At 35.9% G+C, this 18,570-nt stretch overlaps 1 protein-coding gene across 3 annotated transcripts in view; it reads right to left on the bottom strand.

Annotated features, from left to right (window-relative positions):
- Positions 1 to 4,804: 4,804 nt before the first annotated feature.
- Positions 4,805 to 18,570, bottom strand: part of ROCK1 (Rho associated coiled-coil containing protein kinase 1) — a 132,966-nt gene continuing 119,200 nt past the window's right edge. For all 3 annotated transcript variants that reach the window (XM_020970649.2, XM_020970650.2, XM_078153474.1), the window contains 6 exons: positions 13,338 to 13,408; positions 12,815 to 12,903; positions 11,708 to 11,786; positions 11,294 to 11,555; positions 9,974 to 10,181; positions 4,805 to 6,273 (listed from right to left, as the gene is read on the bottom strand). In XM_020970649.2, the coding sequence (XP_020826308.2) occupies positions 6,270 to 6,273; positions 9,974 to 10,181; positions 11,294 to 11,555; positions 11,708 to 11,786; positions 12,815 to 12,903; positions 13,338 to 13,408 (713 nt within the window). In that variant the 3' untranslated portion in view covers positions 4,805 to 6,269. The remainder of the gene's footprint in view (positions 6,274 to 9,973; positions 10,182 to 11,293; positions 11,556 to 11,707; positions 11,787 to 12,814; positions 12,904 to 13,337; positions 13,409 to 18,570) is intronic.

The following is an 18,570-nucleotide window of genomic DNA, read 5'->3' as shown; positions in this document are numbered from 1 at the left end:
TGCTGTAGTTGTGGACTGGGTCATTAAAAATAAGCCCTGGCTTCTAGGTCAGTCTCCTAGTGGCCCAACATAGTCTTGGCCTTTCTGTCTCCTTCTCTTCGAACAATCCCCTACTGAGACTTTGCTCTGTCCCCTGATGTGGTGCTGACAATCCCCAGCCTGATACAGATTGTGCTGGTCACAGGCCTTCTGCACTGTCTTCTCCCTGAGGTCTACCTCACCATGATGCCCCAAGTGCTAGTTCTAGACCTTTTGGAAGGTGTATAAGTGGGCTGGCTGGGGTTGTGCTGGTTTTGGTATTGGCTTCAGGCCTCTCAGAACATCCCAGGCATGCCCCTGCCACCTGGCTCTGTCTCCCTGTGCAGCAACTTTTGGGGGCTGACTACTCTGCCTCTAACTAACCAACCTCTGCCTCTAATTCTACACTTGGACATAACCAGATGGCAATATCGAAATAGACTGATTATATACTTTGCAGCCAAAGGTGGAGCTCTGTATAGTCAGTTAAAATAAGACCTGGAGCTGATTGTCACTTAGATCATGAGTTTCTTATTGCAAAATTAATATTTAAATTGAAGAAAGTAGGGAAAACCATCAAACCATATAGGTATAACCTAAATAATATCCCTTACGAAGTGGATGTGGTGAATAGATGCAAGGGATTAGATCTGGTAGATAGAGTGCCAGAAGAGCTCTGGACAGAGGTTTGCAATATTGTGCAGGAGCAGCAACAAAAAACATCCTAAAGGGAAAAAAAAAGAGCAAGAAAGCAAAATGGCTGTCTGATAAGGCTGTACAAGTAGCTGAGGAAAGAAAAAAAAAGGTAAATGATGGGCTTAACTGAATCAAGAATTCCAGAGAACGGCAAGGAGATAAGGTTTTCTTAAATTAGCAATGCAAAGAAATAGAAGAAAACAACTGAATGGGAAAGACAAAAGATCTCTTTGAGAAAATTAGAGACATCAAGGAAAGGTTTTATGCAAAAATAGGCATGATAAAAGACAAAAAAGGTATAGATTAAGAGAGGCAACAAGAATACACAAAAAACTATGTAAGATTTTTTTAACATCACCAGTAACATGATGCTATGGTTACTGACCTACAGACATACATCCTAGAGAATGAAATAAGGCTAGTAGTAGAGGTGACAGAATTCTAGCTGAGCTATTTAAAATCCTAAAAGATGATAATGTTAAAGTATTGCATTCAAAATACCTACGAATTTGGGAAACTAAACAGTGGTTGGTCACTGGATTGCAAAAGATCAGTTTATGTCCCAATCGTAAAGAAGGGCAATGCCAAGGAATGTTCAAATTACCTAACAATTGCACTCATTTCAAACACCAGCAAGATTATATTTAAGATTCTGCAAGCTAGGCTTCAGCAATATGTGAACCAAGAATTACCAGAAGAGCAGGATGGTTTTTGAAGAGAGAAACTACAGAACAAATTGCTAACATTTGCTGGACTATGGAGAAAGCAAGGGAGTTCAAAAAAACATTCACTTCTGCTTCACTGACTACACTAAAGCCTTTGACTATGTGGATCACAAAAATATGTGGCAAGTCCTGAGATGGGAGTACCAGATCATTTTACTTGTCTCTTGAGGAACTTGTATGTGAGCCAAGAAGCAACAGTTAGAACTGAATATGGAACAACTGATTGGTTTAAGATTAAGAAAAGAGTATGACAAGGCTCTATGTTATATAACTTATATGCAGAGTATTGTGCTGTTGCTGTTCATTTGTTTCAGTTGTGTCTGACTCTTCATGACCCAATTCGGGGTTTTCTTGGCAAAGATACTAGAGTGGTTTGCCGTTTCCTTCTCCAACTCACTTTACAGATAAGGAACTCAGGAGAATAGGGTGAAGTGACTTGCGCAGGGCCACACAGCTAATAAGTATCTGAGGCCAGATTTGAATTCAGGAAGATGAGTCTTCCTGACTTTGGGCCCAGCACTGTATCCACTGTACTACTTAGCTTACCCCATATGCATAGTACATCATGTGAAAAGCCAGGCTAGACAAATCAAAAGCTAGAGAAATATCAACAATCTCAGAAATGCAGATGATACCACTCTGATGGCAGAAAGTGAAGAATTAAGAAACCTCTTGAGGAGAGTGAGAGTGTAAAAGCAGGCTTTAAGCTTAACATTAAAAACAAAACAAAACAAAACCAACAAAAAACCAACAAAAAACCTAGTCTTGGCAACTGGTCCCATTACTCCCTGGCAAATAGGAGAATAAATAGAAGCAGTGTCAAATTCTATCTCCTTGGGCTTAAAGGTCACTGTAGACAGTGACTTCAGCCATAAAATTAAATGACTTCTTGAAAGGAAAGCTATGGCAAATTTGGACAGCAGAGACACAACTTTGCCAACGAGGGTTCATATAGTCAGAGCTCTGGTTTTTCCAGTAGTAGGGCATGGCTGAGAGAGTTGAACTATTAGTAAAGCTGAGCACACACAATCAACACTTTTGAATTGTGGATCAAATCAGTCAATACTTAAATTAATTCAGAATACTCCTTGGAAAGTCAAATACTGAAGCTGGAGCTAAATACTTTGGCCACATAACGAAAAGACAGGAGTCATTGGAAAAGACCCTGATGTCAAAACAGACAGAAGGCAAAAGGAGAAGGGGACAGCAGAGGATGAGATGGAGAGTGTCATGGAACCAATGAATACGAGCTTGGAGGGACTTCAGGAGATAGTGGGGGACAGCCTGGTGTGCTACGGTCCATGGGGTCATGAAGAGTCGGACATGACTGAATGAACAGCGTCTCTCTGTTGCCTGCTCCTCACAAGCAAGGGTGTAGGGTCCACTGGCTTTGGCTTCCTCCTCCCTTGGCTCTTGCCACTCAGAATACTCTAAGGCTTCTGGTATTCCTGGATTAGATCAAAGTGGAGGAAGAGGAGAAGCAGCATTTATTAAGTACCTACTATGTGCCAGGCATTGTGCTTGATCCTCAGATCAACCCTGTAAGGTAGATGCTATTATTGCCCCCATTTTACAATTGAGGAAACTGAGGCAAACAGAGGTGAAGTGACTTGCCCAGGGTCACACAGCTAAGGCTGGATTTGAACTCAAGCCTTCCAGTCTCTAGGCCCAGTGCTTCTAGTCAGTAGATTATTGTTATTCTCTTTGGTTTTACCATTGCTTTTTCAGTTGCATTTTGAGAACACTGATGGAGTGTTATTGGGTGAGCTAGACTCCTCCAATACATTTTACTTTGTCATCTTAACCAGTCTTCAGGTTTTTTTCATAGCATATATAAAAATTTTTATTGAAACTTTTTTACACTTTCTTTACTTCTCAATTTCCAACCCTTTTTACAAAGAACAAAACAGAAAGAGGAATAAAACAGACTAGTAACACCAGTCAGTGCATCTATTGAGTCTGACGCTATATGAAGTTTATCATAGTGTCCCACCTATGCAAATAAAAGGGAGTGAATTGTCATATCTTTTCTTTGAGGCTGAGCTCAGTCATTATTATTATACTACATTTTTTTTGGTTTGCTTTTCCCAATTACATTCATTGTATCTATTGTTTTCCTCATTTTCCATACTTTACACTCCATCCATTTGTTTGCCTTGCCATCTTTGTCTTCTTCATGTTATTTCTTATAGTACAGTAATATTCTATTACATTCATATTCTCCAACTGATGTGTATTTTGTTTCTAGTTCTTTGCTGCTATGAAAATTGCTAGTAGAAATGTTTTCATCTATTGGGAACTTTCTGGTTTTTTTTTTTAATCTCTTTGGGGTACATGCCTACCAGTGACATATCTGCATCAAAGATTTCGGATATTTAAATGGATATTTAAATCACTTTCTTGGCATAATTCAAAATTCATATAACACATATTCTGATAAAATTTAGGATAATGGCTTCTTTGTTGTTAAAACAAAAATTAAAGCCCAAACCAAATGGCAATGCAGGGATAGCGTTTAGCTATATATTCTTACCTGCACTATTAGTCTCTCCAGTAGTTCTATAATTTGTTGAGCAATCACTGCCATGAATAAACTAATACAATTCACTGTACAACCACATAAAGGATAGCACTGCTTAGTATTGCTTTTACTTTCATATACATAAGAACAAGGCAGGTGCTAGATTGACTTGTACCTTAGTCTCTGGATAGTATTTGTTCTGATAGATTGTAAGGAAACAGGAAAAACTAGTTTATTTTTTTCCTCTTTAAAATGGTATCCCATACCTGCTTTAGAGCAGAAACTAGTGTGCTTTTTTGGGGAGGGTCAGAAGAGATGCAAAACAGGCTGCCGTACGGCTGCTGCAGTTGCTTGCAGCTTGATTTTTGTTGTGTGTGGTTTTTTTGTTTTATTTTGCAAGGCAATCAGGGTTAAGTGACTTGCCCAGGGTCACATAGCTAGTGAGTATCATGTGTCTGAGGCCAGATTTGAACTCAGGTGTGTTTGGTTTTTTTTAAGGCAATTAGGGTTAAGCGATTTGCCCAGGGTCACACAGCTAGTGTCAAGTATTTGGTCTGAGGCCGGATTTGAACTCAGGCCTTACTGACTTCAGGGCCGGTGCTCTATCTACTGCGCTACCAAGCCGCCCCAGGTGTGTATGTGTGTTTTTTTTTTTAATAGAGTCTACTTTCAGAACCTTTATTTTAGGGGAGGAGATTACACACACATACGCGCTAATTATTTTGTAACATGCTCCCTATTCTAGAAAACATTCAATTTTAGAAAATATCATATCAGTCATTTCAAAGGTATCCTTTCATAAATTACTTTTATTTCTCATTAAATGAGCACAGAGTCATTAGCATATTAATAACAGATATGTTTATTATTACATATCCATCAGTGCGGCTTTCAATACCACTTGAAACATGCATATCGTCCTAGAGACGAATCAGTTTTCCAGTGCTTTTTATTTGATACACATAACTGCAAAGCCATTATAAATTACTGAGGAGGTATTTGGTTAAAAAAAATTTAAAAAAATCATACTGCCCATACCATGAATCAACTCTTGTTACAGAACAAGAGTTTAACAGTATTTATCTGGTAATTCCTATATGACCTGGAAAACACCACAGATGTATGCCATACATAAGTTTGCTTTTGCTTTTATGAATGCACCTTTCTACACTTTTTGCAGATACTTTTATGAACTCATTCAATGTAGCAGGTAATTTCATGCAAAGATTGTACTCAATTTATGAAATTCAAACCAACCTCTAAAAATACTTTAAATTAAACCAATTATCAATAAAAAGCCCACTGACACACAACTGTCAGGAAATATGGTTTTCTTTTTTGTTTTTTGAAATTTCTACATTTAGACATGGCAGTAAAATAATTATCTCAAATTAAGGCACTAGAAGGGCAATGCACCACCCATTAAAAGTGTTCTAAAAATAATTTACATTTCAAACAGTGCATACATTTCTTATATGTTTGTTAACTTAATGTCTTTATCACTTAAAACCATAAGGAAAAACATTATAAAATTACAGAAATGATGTACCCCAAAATATGCTTTCAAACTTGGTTCTTTTGTACAGTTAGTTCCTAATGCCTCTAGTATTAAAATAATTCAGTATGGCTTGGCAAAAATGCATAGATTAAATGTAATTTTTTTTTGTCTTCTCCTACCCCTCAATCAAGAAATCTGCTGAGACATATACGGTATTTTGTAAAAGCATAATGTAAAATATTTAATTCTCCATTAAGGTCCAGAATGGGCCATTAAAATTAAGGCTGTTACACTTTACAGTGAGGGCACTGAAGTTCAAGTGATGATATTACTTCTTTTAAGATAGTTCTGCAGTCCTGCGAAAGCACAAAAATTTGAGTCTTTACAGAAATTTCAGTTCGTCTCATTTTGAGATATTTTCTTTACTTCTTCCATGAGCTGATCTTAATAGTGAAATTCTCCCTTCCTCTCATTCACAAGAGGAAAATTCTGTTCCATCATGATTGACAGGCATTTTCTTAAAAATGTAAAAAGGCAGCACCTTTTAAAAAAATATACCTAGCTAAGCTTTTTATTTGCTTTTACTTGCATTACACAGTAATAATTAATCTAATCTACCTGTAGGCAAACCCGCAATAAAAACCCTCAGTGTGCTTTTGTGCCAAAGCAAGGAGGATAGAATAACAGCAATCTTAATCCTGAAGCCTGTGATATTTGTGTCAGAAGGAACAGTCTGTCTGCTCTGCCTGGTTAAAGAAGCCCGGTCTCTCAGATGATATCCCACAAGATTCCATAAATCAATATGACGTGGTTAGCTGTTAAAAAAAAAATAAATAAATGTTTACATTCAGAGAGTCTATTGCTAAACATTATTTTAATCTCTTCAATATCTGGAAAGTAATTTCTAATCAATTAAAGCAATAATTTAGCAGACATACACTTAACTCAGGTACCATCTACTAAAATCATATAGATTTACTCTATGGTGACAAATGGTGAGAATGATCTTACTGCCCTATTAAATATAAACACTAAATAAAACAAGTAGCAAAAGTCATAGCTCAACATGCCCCCAAGGCAGAACTGTACTATGCTTATAATAGGGTTAAATTAAAATTGCAGTTATTTTTGGATCACTATTAATCAATGTTTCTTAATGACAGTCCTAGTAGTACAGCATTTTAACGTACCTTTTGAATTAAAAAGCCTAAATTCTATTGGTCACAATTTTATAGTAAAGCATATTTTTACATTATTTTATTTCTTTGAAAAATGCTAATCTATGTAAGGTAACTCTCACAGAATTAATCAGTGAGTATGTATTAATGTGCTCAGCACTGTCCTAGGTACTGTGGTGGGATATAAAACAAGTAAAAAGACCTGTTACTTGTCTTCAAGAAGTTGATAAAAATTCTGTTAACGGGATAAGACTAACAAATATTAAATTATCAGGCCTATAGTATAATATCAGGCACTAAACTGTGACTGATGTAAATTCAAAGGATGGGGATCCATAAGGTTTGGTGTAGTCAGGAAAATTTTCAAGCAGAAAGTTGAAGCAAGCAGTGACATAACGGATTTGGACAGGCACTGGGGGAGAAGAGAGGGTATGTTCTAGGCAAGTGAAATAATGTGAAGATAGGAGATGCACCCAGGCACAACACAGTTGAGGAATAGTTAAAAAAAAAAAAAAGGAAGCTGACAGCTGAGGGTGTGTTGTAGGGAGCAGTAGGATTTGAGAAGATGAGGTTCATATTATGGAAGGACTTGAAACCACTGAGACAAATTCAGACTTGATGTAGTAGAAAATAGGGTTCCGTGTTAGTATTTTTATAAGAAAAAGATTAAAGAAATGGTGCCTAAGGAACAATAGTCTAGTCAGCCATGTGGCTAGACTGGAGGAAAAAAGGAAAGACTAAAGGCAGTGAGAAGGAAAAGTTAGCAGGTTATTACAATAAGGTGTGAAAAATTCACCTAGAGGTTGTGGTAGAAGAACTAATGAAGAAGGGAAGAATATAAGGGGCATTTGGAAGAAAGAACTAATGGGATCTGGTGACAATGCTGATAGGGATAAGTAAATAAACAGTCAACATTTTCTGAGCATGAATAATTTGAGAGAATGATGGTGCTACTGATAAGAACAAATCAGAAGTGAACCCAATGACCTACTACTTTGGATAAAGGAGTTTATCAGAATTAGAAATCTGAAAAGTCAAATACATCTCTATATGTTTATTACTTAAAAATCATCAAAACAAGTATTTATAAATGTTTACAAATGGGACAGAACATTAAAGGTTAAAGAGATTATTCTACTATAATTTCTTAAGGGAAATGCATTCTTAGTAAGCATCTTATAGCTAAAAGGTTTTCAAAATAACTCGATGGTCCAACATTTTAGTTCTGGGAAGAAAAAAGTTCCTAAGTTAATGATATTTAACTTGATCGTCCTTTTTTCTTTCTTTCTTTTTTTTTAACCAGCTTGGAGGAGAGAGGATCCTGTTTATTAGTTGCTCAAGGTTTACATGAAGGTGGGTTGGTGCAAAATATTTTGTCCTGACTGCAGCTTGTTTTCTTCCCTAAGTATATACTTCCCAAAGTATAGGCTCCTGACCTGGAGCTCAATGTCAGCAGGTCTTCAGATTGCAACCCAATCCCTTGTGAAATTACACATCATGGACAACTGTGCCTTACATTTCCTTGGTTGGCCCCATGAAATTTGTACTAGATTTAAATTTTGTCCGTTTACTTAACTTTATTTATACATACTTACTCATGTTTTGGGGGCAGGATCAACAACAAAGGTCAGATGAACGGCCCGTGCCCCACAAACAAGGCACGCTAGATGCCCTTTCCCCCAAAAAGGTTCTTAGAGGCCTCTGCCATTGCTAAACAGACTTCTTACTGCAGACTTAGATGGCCTGGGAATAATGACAGCCTTATGCTTAAAAACACAGCTCCTGGGAATCTAGTGGAGGGTCAAATGAAAGTCTCCTCTCAAGAGAACAGTAAGCCTAGTCCCAAATTTAGCTCAGGAGAGCTACTAGAAAAGTGCTATTTCTTTATATTCAGAACTATTCAGTTTTTATGTAAGACATTCAAAAATTAAAAATAAGGTGTCTAATTTACACAGTTCTTTTAAACATCATCAAAGCCTTTTCTAGTAAGTCCAATCTATGTTCTGAGAAAGAAACCATTCCCAGGGAGGGCTCTACTATGCATGTGTAAGAGAGTGGATTAAGGGGAGAAAACAAACAGCCCTGAAGCTCTCTCTAAGGCCCCATGGGACAAAATATAGTAAAGCACATTTCTTTATGGAGAAATAATTTAGCAAGAACAGTCCATTTTATTACCATCAATACAAAGAATACATTTTAAAAACCAAATATATGAGAAAAATTTTAAGTTTTCTAAACTCCATTGGACAAAATTCTTTAATCATCAATATGGTAACATTCTACACATCTGCCATCTAGATTTATAGGAATTTCAATCATCTGGACCAAAGCCAGGTACTTAAAATGGGAAAACTTCTCTTACGAAAACAAGTGGTTAAAAAAACCCTTTGCTCTACAGTGCTCTACAGTACCCACAGTACTTACAATTGTGCCAAATTAAGCTTAATTAATAATAAGTCTTTTATTTGATTTGTTATAGCAGGATGGCATATTAAAAGGAAAGAGAGGGAATGTTGTTGGAAGGTATCCCATAAAAGTTTAAAGCAAAGGTAGTAGACACTGAACTATAAAGCAGTCCAGTCCCACACTTGTTTAACTATTGCTGACAGTATGCTATAACAGCATTTAGGAAACGTTTCTAAGGCATCACTAAAAAGGTTAAATAATGTTCATCATACTACATAAGAAGACAAGGAACTCTGTAATATGTGCAAAAATAATTTTCAAAAAATGGTTTCCTGATGTCAACAAATGAGTTATCATTATACCTCAGCCACTAGTGAAAATGGATTAAAAGAAAGAAACCCATTTCTTTATTTTTTGAATGTTTAACTATTCTAATTTTGGACTGAAGTAGGACGAAACTATGATAAATCCTCTTCCATTTATAAAATGTGAAAATTATTACACTACAGATCATAAAGTCTCAAGTTCACCCTCAACACAGTTTACATAGGGACAAAATGAAGCTTGTCAGCCAGGGTCACAGAGCTGGGCACTGGTAAAGTCAGGACTAGGAAAACCCAGGCTTCTTGATTCCCAATCCATTGTTCTTCAAATAGTAGTATATTCCCTGAGGTTAAAGAATACTGAAGACTGTGTGTATAGCAATATACATTTAACTAGGAACTGGGCGTAAATACCATCCATTTGTAAATGCTCTCTGTTTCTAAAGACCCACTCAACTTAGAACAATTTTCTAATTCATGTCTGAAATCTGTCTACAAATGATAATGTCCTTTCTATGAGAACCAGGTTTTAAGAACAAGGAGGTTACTAGTGTTAATGAAAGATGCCTAATCACTGCTGTCAGAAATAGAGGTATTTAACGTCTTACCTAGTTTTCCCAGAGGTATTTTTGACAACTTTCCGGAAAGACTGATTTGCACTAGATCTGGTAGAAAGTGTTCTAGGAGATGCACGAACAAAACTGGATGGTGGATTCTTAGGAATCTTCTTTACTAAATGGGTTACCCATTTCTTCTGTTCATCCTGAGAACATGCTAACAGCAACATATCTCTTGCTGATGTTACATCATAACTCACTATGAGTGGATAGGGAAAAAACAATAATTAAATATGTAAGTAAAAGTAAGTTTCTAAATATGAGATGAAATACCAATCAATTTCAAAATATTTCTAATTGCTCCTATTTCAATACTTCAAAGATCTTAGTAATGTGGACACTGCCTCTAGTGGTAAATTAAAACCCAAATGCATCTCTTGTTCTGTGTGATTCTTATCCATGTCCTTCAATAAATCCTCTCCAGAAGATCAACATGTAGAAGACTTCTGAGTCTTTCAAGTACCAAAATAGGCACTAGTGAAACAATAGAAATCCATCCTATCCCTTGCTTTGGTTATGAGAGTTTCACTTCTTTTTTCTATCACACATTTCCTCAATGGTATCTTTTATGTCACTGCTTACTTGCAAGTCAACACTGGTAATTTACTGTAGTCTGTGTCAACTCTGTGTCTTTTCACACTGTTCTTTAGGTCACCAGTAAGGCCATGTAATAATACTGAAAAAATGCTGATGCTAAAAAAGAAAAGTTTTTACTTTCAGAAGCACTGGATCCTTGAAACCACTGCCCCATTAACCAAGGGCAATCAAATTTTCTTCCTTTCTCCTAATCAATTATGTGATGAGTTCACTGTCCACATGCAGGGCTTATTCAAGACATGTAAGTCTTCTTATATTTTGAGGAACTGTTTATAATTATCACCTATTTTCCTAATGTTGTCAGTTTTGGCCAAGGATTTCATAATTCTCAGCAATGTTTTTTAAAGTTGCTTCTGGCAGCCTCACTGGATAACAATGTGAATAAATTTACTTGTTTATCCAAAGATAAAACTAAAACACTATAGCTTATGTTAAAACTATTTAGGATTAATAAGCTATACTTATCCCTTTCAAAAACATATGTAACAAACTATTCCTGAGATTAAAAAATGTGAACTCTATGCTTACAATCAAATTTATAAAATCCTGGTTGTCTATCTTCTCCCCACTTAATAATGCTATAATATTTTGTAACCTCTTTTTAACTTTGTGTTATAATAAAATGTTTTGGATAGAAGTAATGCTTTAACTATCTTAAAATTAGGATTAAATTTGTTAAAAGTTGTAAGAAAAATTATTTGCCTTTTCTTTTACCTTTGCATGGAGAAATTAAATCTTCTTTTTTGTCTAAGTGATCTCTGTGGCACTTGACATGGCATCTTCGACATTCAAGGGCAGGGGGTGGCTTAAAAACATGCCAGAGAGGTTTGGCACAAGCCTCACAGTTGGCTGGAAAGTGATAGAGTGTAGGAATAAACTCATGGCCTTTGTGATTCTGAAAATTAGTCTTCTCAGCTTGTTGTACTGGCTCCATCTCCAAATCTTTCCTACATTCACCTTCATTTGCATATAGTATCTATTTTGAGAGAGTTGAAAAAGGAGAGATAATATCAATATATAAAGCAAAGAAATACTGAAACATTTTATATTAACCCTATGTTAATTAACCCAGATGTCCAATTAATAATCAGTTAGCATTTTAAAAAAACTGTCACTTAGCATTTTCACCTGGAATATTTTAGGGATTTCTTCAGTTTCTGCTCTATACACATCACCTTGGGTTACAGGTCGAACATGGAATAGTTTGCTGAAATTTAAAAAAAAAGACACATTTTTAAAAAGTCATCTACACTACATTTAATCTATGATATATAAAGTAAAAGCCACTTGATAAAAAGGGCCAAGGCATTACATACTTTTAAATCAAAACTCTTTACTATTTATCCTTGTTCTATTTACTGTCATCTTCCAACTCTAACAAGGAACCATAAACCCCTCAATTTTTAAATGTCTTACCTAATGTAAATGAATTTTATAAAAGGGAAAAAAGTCCTGCTTATTACAGGATATAATTATTATAGGACAGTCCTATTTGCAATTATAGGACTTACTGCAGAAACTGCCTATTATCTCAATGGGCAGATACCTTTATTTCTCTACTATTCAGTAAACAGATATTACATGATAGATTTCTAAAACAATGGTAGAGTTGACTATAATATGTTACCAAAAATAACTGGTAGAGGAAAAACCTCTTCCATAAAATCAGAGCAATATGACCATAAAGGAGATAGGTTAAACTTGTAGTGAGGCGAAGGGCAGTTCAGTCAACATGCTTCACTGGTATCCATGCAATGTTGAGATCGCAAGGAAGGCCCTCTCATCAAGTTGGTTGGCCAGCTTGTGGAAGATTTATAGGAGTACAGAGGCAAGCCTCAGAGAGGATGGCTGCATGTGGATAGTTTGTGATCTCCACCATTAGAGGAAATAACTACATCTACCAATGCGATCACAAGTTAAACATCATGGTATCTTGAATTTAAAACCATTCAACACTTTAAATCCAAAGTGGAAAACGATAAGCCTTCACCCTTGGAATGTCTGAATCTAAAATTATGGTAGTTTTTCTTGCACATTTTGCCAAAGTAGGATAATAACATTAACTAAAGAAAATGTATATGGTGAAAGAAAAATGACAGTAGCTTAATGACACAGTAATTTGAAGATGACTGCTCTTTTTAAATATTAAACTCAAAGTAACTGTGACTACAGTGAATATACTACTTAATAAGAACAAGTTATCTGTATGTTACCTTAAAAGCAAAAGCAACTTACTCTATGTCTAGTACCATAGATGGATTTGACTGTTCCTTATCCTGTTCATCATTGTAGAACAAAATTTTTTTGCTGCTTACTACAACATACTGAAACAAGGGGAAAAGGTTAAAGTTAATGAGAACAAAATTTGCTTGGTTTAAAAATATAAGAAATCATTATGATTGTGTGTGTGTGTGTGTGTGTGTGTGTATACACACACACATATACATATATATAAAATATAAAAGAGAACTAAACTCTACTTGGCTTACAGTCTAATGATCTCTGAAGCAAAAATAACAGCCTTTACTAAATATTTACCCGAATATAGTATGAAAGAAAAATCAAATGAAAAAAAAAACCTGTCAAATATTGAGTTCCACATAAAATTCCATACTCTGATTATAAACTCAGTTATGTGTTGCCCATATTGATTATATAATATTATGTAACTGCTTTGATACAAGTTCTGTCTTTTAAGAATGAATGGCACAGAAGTTTATTAATTTTTAAAAATTCAGAAATAAGATGTATACGCTACCTGTTTCTTCCAGCCATATCGTTTTATATTTCCTCTGTTTGGGACTGAGAGCCAACCTTCAATTCTTGATTCTGTATCAAAACAAATTTGCAATATGAGATCTTTAAATATATAACAGAGAAAATGAACATAAAGCACATGTGACAGCATGCAGTACAGGCGTTTGAAATAAAAAGTGCTATAATTTGCTTTTTCATGCGTCAATCACAAATTAACTTAACAGCCATACAAATATTGCAGGGCAAAATAATAAGCCTTTCCCCCATTAAATTTAACATTTAATTATAGGAGAATGGGGTAATAATAAACCTTTAAGAGCAAGGCAAAAATATTCAACAATGGATTGCAGCTAAAATGGAACATGATTTAAAAGATCATTTAACATTCAAAGTAGCTACAAAAAATATTTAGCAAAAAAAGATGCGGCAAGTAAAACAAACCAGAGCCATCATGTTTACACAAAAGAGAGCAAGCAAAAGTACACAAGTGTCCTATTACTCACAGAAGACAAGAATAGAAGATAAATAAATAAGGAATGCAGGAAGAATCAACTAGACATAAAGAATAAGAGACAAGCATTTTATTCAGTTTTCATAGGACAATATTCTAATGAGCACTGTGGTAAACCCAACCCAATCATATTAACAAATCTGTCCCAATTTTTTAAAAAAGGCATCTTAATCTCAAAGAGCAGAACATGTAAAATTCTCTTTCAACACCAAAATAGAGGCCTTTTATGTTTGTGGCCTTAGAATTTTAGTACTACACAATAACAACAACAACAAAATAATTTGGACAGCTAGTGGCTAGTTTTTTTGGTAAGAGAAATTTCATTATAACAAATATGATCATGAAATTTCATGTATCATTATTATTACTGTTAGAAAAAAATAAATTTTTCAGAAAATCACTGAAATAAACGGTTCTAATTGAAAAGAGTTGTTTCACAGCAGGCTATTAAAAATATTCATCATCTATTTCAAACAAATATTTTTCCTAGATTTTCCTAGTATGGTTCCTACCATTTTAGTGAAAAGAAATCACAACAGCACAACTCTACTCCAGCCACTTTTTCTTTCCATCTAACAAGACAATGGAACTGCCTCATGCAGTCCTCCTTTTGATATTTGGGAGATGAACACTGCAATCAATAAATAGCTACTAATATCACGTCCATTCTGCATTAAAAATTTTAAACCATGATCAATCTAATCCAAATTTTCAACCTTAGCTTCTTATAAGTTAAATGAGAGGCAAATGGTCTGGATAATCTGAATTTTTTTGAATTTCTGAATCAGAAATCATAAAAGGTCTGAATTTCACATATCTGTTATATTTGGTATTAGGCATACTCAACATTTATGCAGTTTTATAGCAGTTAAAATAACAAGAACCTTATGCTCAAATGAAGGTGGACTGAATTCACAACCTTATGGAGGATACGGCCAAATAAATAACGCTACAGTGATGTGGAATATCAGTTTTTCTTACTAGAAATCAGATGGCTTTCCTACTTTCCTTAAGATGTAGGGAAAAGCTAACAAATGAGGCCTGAGAATTTTTTTTTTTGAGGTGTGTACTGGGTTAGGAAGAGGAGAAAACACACCACAAACCCTCTCCCTTGCTCAATGCTCTCCCACCCCACTCCCATCCTTGTCATAAACCAAACTTACATGGAGTCCCCAAATGGTACACAGCTTACTCTAGATATTTGTTACAGATTTGCATCAAAGGCAAAGGGAACAAATCCATTAACAATATAAGAAATGCTTCTAACATTTCCAATACTTCAGTGGACCTCTGATGTCACTGATGTGGACATTCTTTGCAGTGATAGGGAAAGGGAAGGAAACATGCACTTACATATAACCTACTACATACTTTTTATATATATTATCTCATTCTCACAACTCTGTAAGGTAGGTGCTATTATCCTCATTTTACAATCGAGGAAACTGAAACAGTTTCAATGACTCGACCAGGGTCACACAGCTACTATCTGTGACCAAATTAGAATCCAGGTCTTCCTAATTCTAGGCCCAGTGCTCTATCCACTGCGTATTCAGCTGCTTCATGATTATGCAGGCCATAATCCATCCATGTCTGCCCATGCAATGCATCTCTTATCCATTTTCTCCCCTCCAGGGGATGCATGGAGCGAGATGGGGGCCTTCTTCAAGTTCTTTTGACAATGAAAAGATTGCAATGGATTATGCAAATCATCCCAGGTTTACATATTTCTACTATTAAAGGAAGCCCCCCAGCATGTTCTTTTCTTCAAATACTTGTTGCTTTTGGCTACCTATCAATCATTGTTGATTTTTGTAGGATGTCCTTATTGCAGACACGCCTGTTATGTCCAGTCCTTTCCCTTTTGTGCCCTTCCCATCCTGTGTACTCTTGTTCTCTCTTCTCTCAAATTACCAAGCTTAGAGGATATCTTTTATCTCTCCAGGGGCGAGGGGTCCAGCTGGGACACTGCAACAGGGAGACTCTGAGAAGTGACTGTCATTGGACATTCTTCACTTCTACCAGTCCCGTTCTTAAAGAACTGCCTCGGTCACCTGAGGTCTCTGGGCCTGTTTCTTCAACTGTTACAGGAGTGAGCTGGCCTAGATGGCCCCTGAGGCTCCTCAGAGCTGCACAGCTATCATTTATGGTCTTTGAGGCTGATCCAGTGAGTCACGCCCATCCACTCTCTCCAGAAGTGGGTTCTTCTCCATGGCTCTACCCAAGAGGTTGACTCTAATAGTTAGTGTCTAAAGCAGCAACAGCCATAAGGAAAAGAGGGCCAGCCTACCGTGGTATAGTCATGTGTGGTGATGGGAGGAGCTGGGGGAACAGTGCAAGGAATGACAGGCTGCTGAGTAAATCTTCAGTTTTGTTTTGTTTTTTTTCCAATAAAAACTACCTCTTGGTCACTTTTTTTTGGTATTAATAAGTTAGTGCTGTCTACCTATTGAAATCCATTTCTATTACTTTGTATTTACTTATCTACTTACCTACACCTCTCCATTAGAAAGCAAGCTCTTTGAAGGCCAAGACTATTTCAATTTCTATCTTTGAATACTGGTGCCTAGGACTGTGCCTTATATGCTGTTGTAGTTGTTGTTCAGTCATTTCAGTCATGTCCAACTCTTCGTGACCCCACTTGGGGTTTTCTTGGCAAAGATACCAGAGTGGTTTGCCATTTCCTTCTCCAGATCATTTTACAGACAAGGAAACTGAGACAAACAGGATTAAGTGACTTGTCCAGAGTCATACAACTAGCAAGTGTCTGAGGCCAAATTTGAACTCAGGAGATGAGTTTTCCTGACTTCAGGCATGGTACTCTATCCACTATACTAGTTAGCAGCCCATTTCTTACATAGTAGGCCCCTCATAAATGTTTGTTAAACAGAATTCAACCAACTTTAACAAACTCAAAATCTTCCTTCCTGTAACCATTTCTTATGAATTGTCAACATGATAATCATATTTTTGGGGAATCACTGTAAGGCAATCTCTGTTAGTCGATATTTATCTAATATGAATTTTCCAAGTTACTAGTAAATAACAGCATAAAAATGGGCAACGAAATAAAGTTGGTCATAATTCCTCTACAGTGTCTCTTTACAGTCTGAAAATTTAAGTTTTCATCTGCAAAATCTCAAGATCGGGAGTACAGCAACAGGAAAAGGTTCACTTTTTTAGGTATTTTAAAATGTTACAAATTCATTTTTTCTTGACTTTACAATGTTTTTGCACTTGGCACATTCTATACTCACATTACATTTTATTATATCAATTTACTCTTTAGCATTGAAGTGAGCCATAACTAGAGAAAAATAATAAGAAGTTATCTTCATTTAGATTTAGCACACATTTGGATTAATATAGTGCACAGTAAAATCCAATTTACACTCCCTATTCACAAGCTATCTAAAAGACCAATGATTGATGCTCAGAAAAGAATTTCAAAAGTTTTGTTGACTAATGTTCTTCTTAAGGAATTATTAAAATCCCTTAAGATCCAAAATTCAAAAGAATGATGAGAGCCATTGATAAAAACTAGTTAATAACCTCTTACCAATGGCTTTCCTGAAGTAAGTGAGGTAGGAGAATGAGAGCCCCTCCTTTCTCTCTTACTTTAGATCTACCCTTTCACATTAAATCATCCAACAGTCACAAACAGGGATTGATTCTCTACCAAATTTGAACTATATATAGCAGAAAGTGAGATAGGTTCCTTTCTCATTTCTAAATAAGTTAATCACATCCTGTCACTCCTACCTCAGTCTCTTTCAACCAGCTTTGTACCTATTACCTCTGCCAAAACTATTAGAAGTCCTCATTACCACAAATCCGAACATTATAATAACCAAACAGAGCTTTATGCCTCTACTCTTCATTCTTCACATCCCTGTCAAACATCTTCCTGTAATGTAATCTTATCTGGTAATGTCTAAATAGTAATTCCTCTCCTCAACACCCTTCACAAGAGCTCCCTATTTCTTTAAGAAGTAAAGCTCAAACCCCTTTTGTGCAGCATTCATGGCTCTCCACAACTGTTTCAGTCAAAGTAGAATATTCAGTGTCCACAGGACATGTAAGCTCTCTTCTATTTTCTTTGCTTATGTGCTCTTCCCTGTGCTTGGACATGCCCTGTTTTTGATATCCTTTTGGTTAATTCCCCTTCCTCAATTTTATTTTAAGATCCACATTTTCTTCCTTCTGCTTCCTTTTCTAGTCCTGCTGCTCTCCCCTCTCCCCTCCTCATCAAGAAAAATAAAACCCATTATAAATCATGTATCATCAAGTGAAACAAATTCCCACATAGGCCACCTCAAGAACAAAAAACAAAAAACAAAAAAAGTATCAATCGGCACTGAGTCCATCAGTTCTCTATCTGGGGGTAGGTAACATGTTTCATCATGAGCCCTCTGGAATTGTGACTGGTCACTGTGTTGATCAGAATTCCTAAGTCTTTCAAATTTGCTGGGGTTTTTTTCTTTTTACAATAGTATAGTTACTGTACAAAATTTTCTCCTGGTTTTGCTCACTTCACTTTAGATCAGTCCACACAAATCATGCCAGGTTTCTTTGAAACCATCCCTTTCATTTCTTATGGCACAAAAGTACTCCATCACATTCATATACCATAACTTGTTAAACCATTCCCATATTGAAGTGCATCCCTTTGGTTTCCAATTCTCTGCCACTACAAAAAAAAAAGGTTTCTATAAATATGTTT

This window comes from Phascolarctos cinereus, unplaced genomic scaffold (genome assembly GCF_003287225.1).
Source record: "Phascolarctos cinereus isolate Bilbo 61053 unplaced genomic scaffold, phaCin_HiC Scaffold_4;HRSCAF=312, whole genome shotgun sequence".
In the NCBI taxonomy this organism is placed as follows: domain Eukaryota; kingdom Metazoa; phylum Chordata; class Mammalia; order Diprotodontia; family Phascolarctidae; genus Phascolarctos; species Phascolarctos cinereus.
This window is presented reverse-complemented; position numbering and strand designations above follow the sequence as displayed.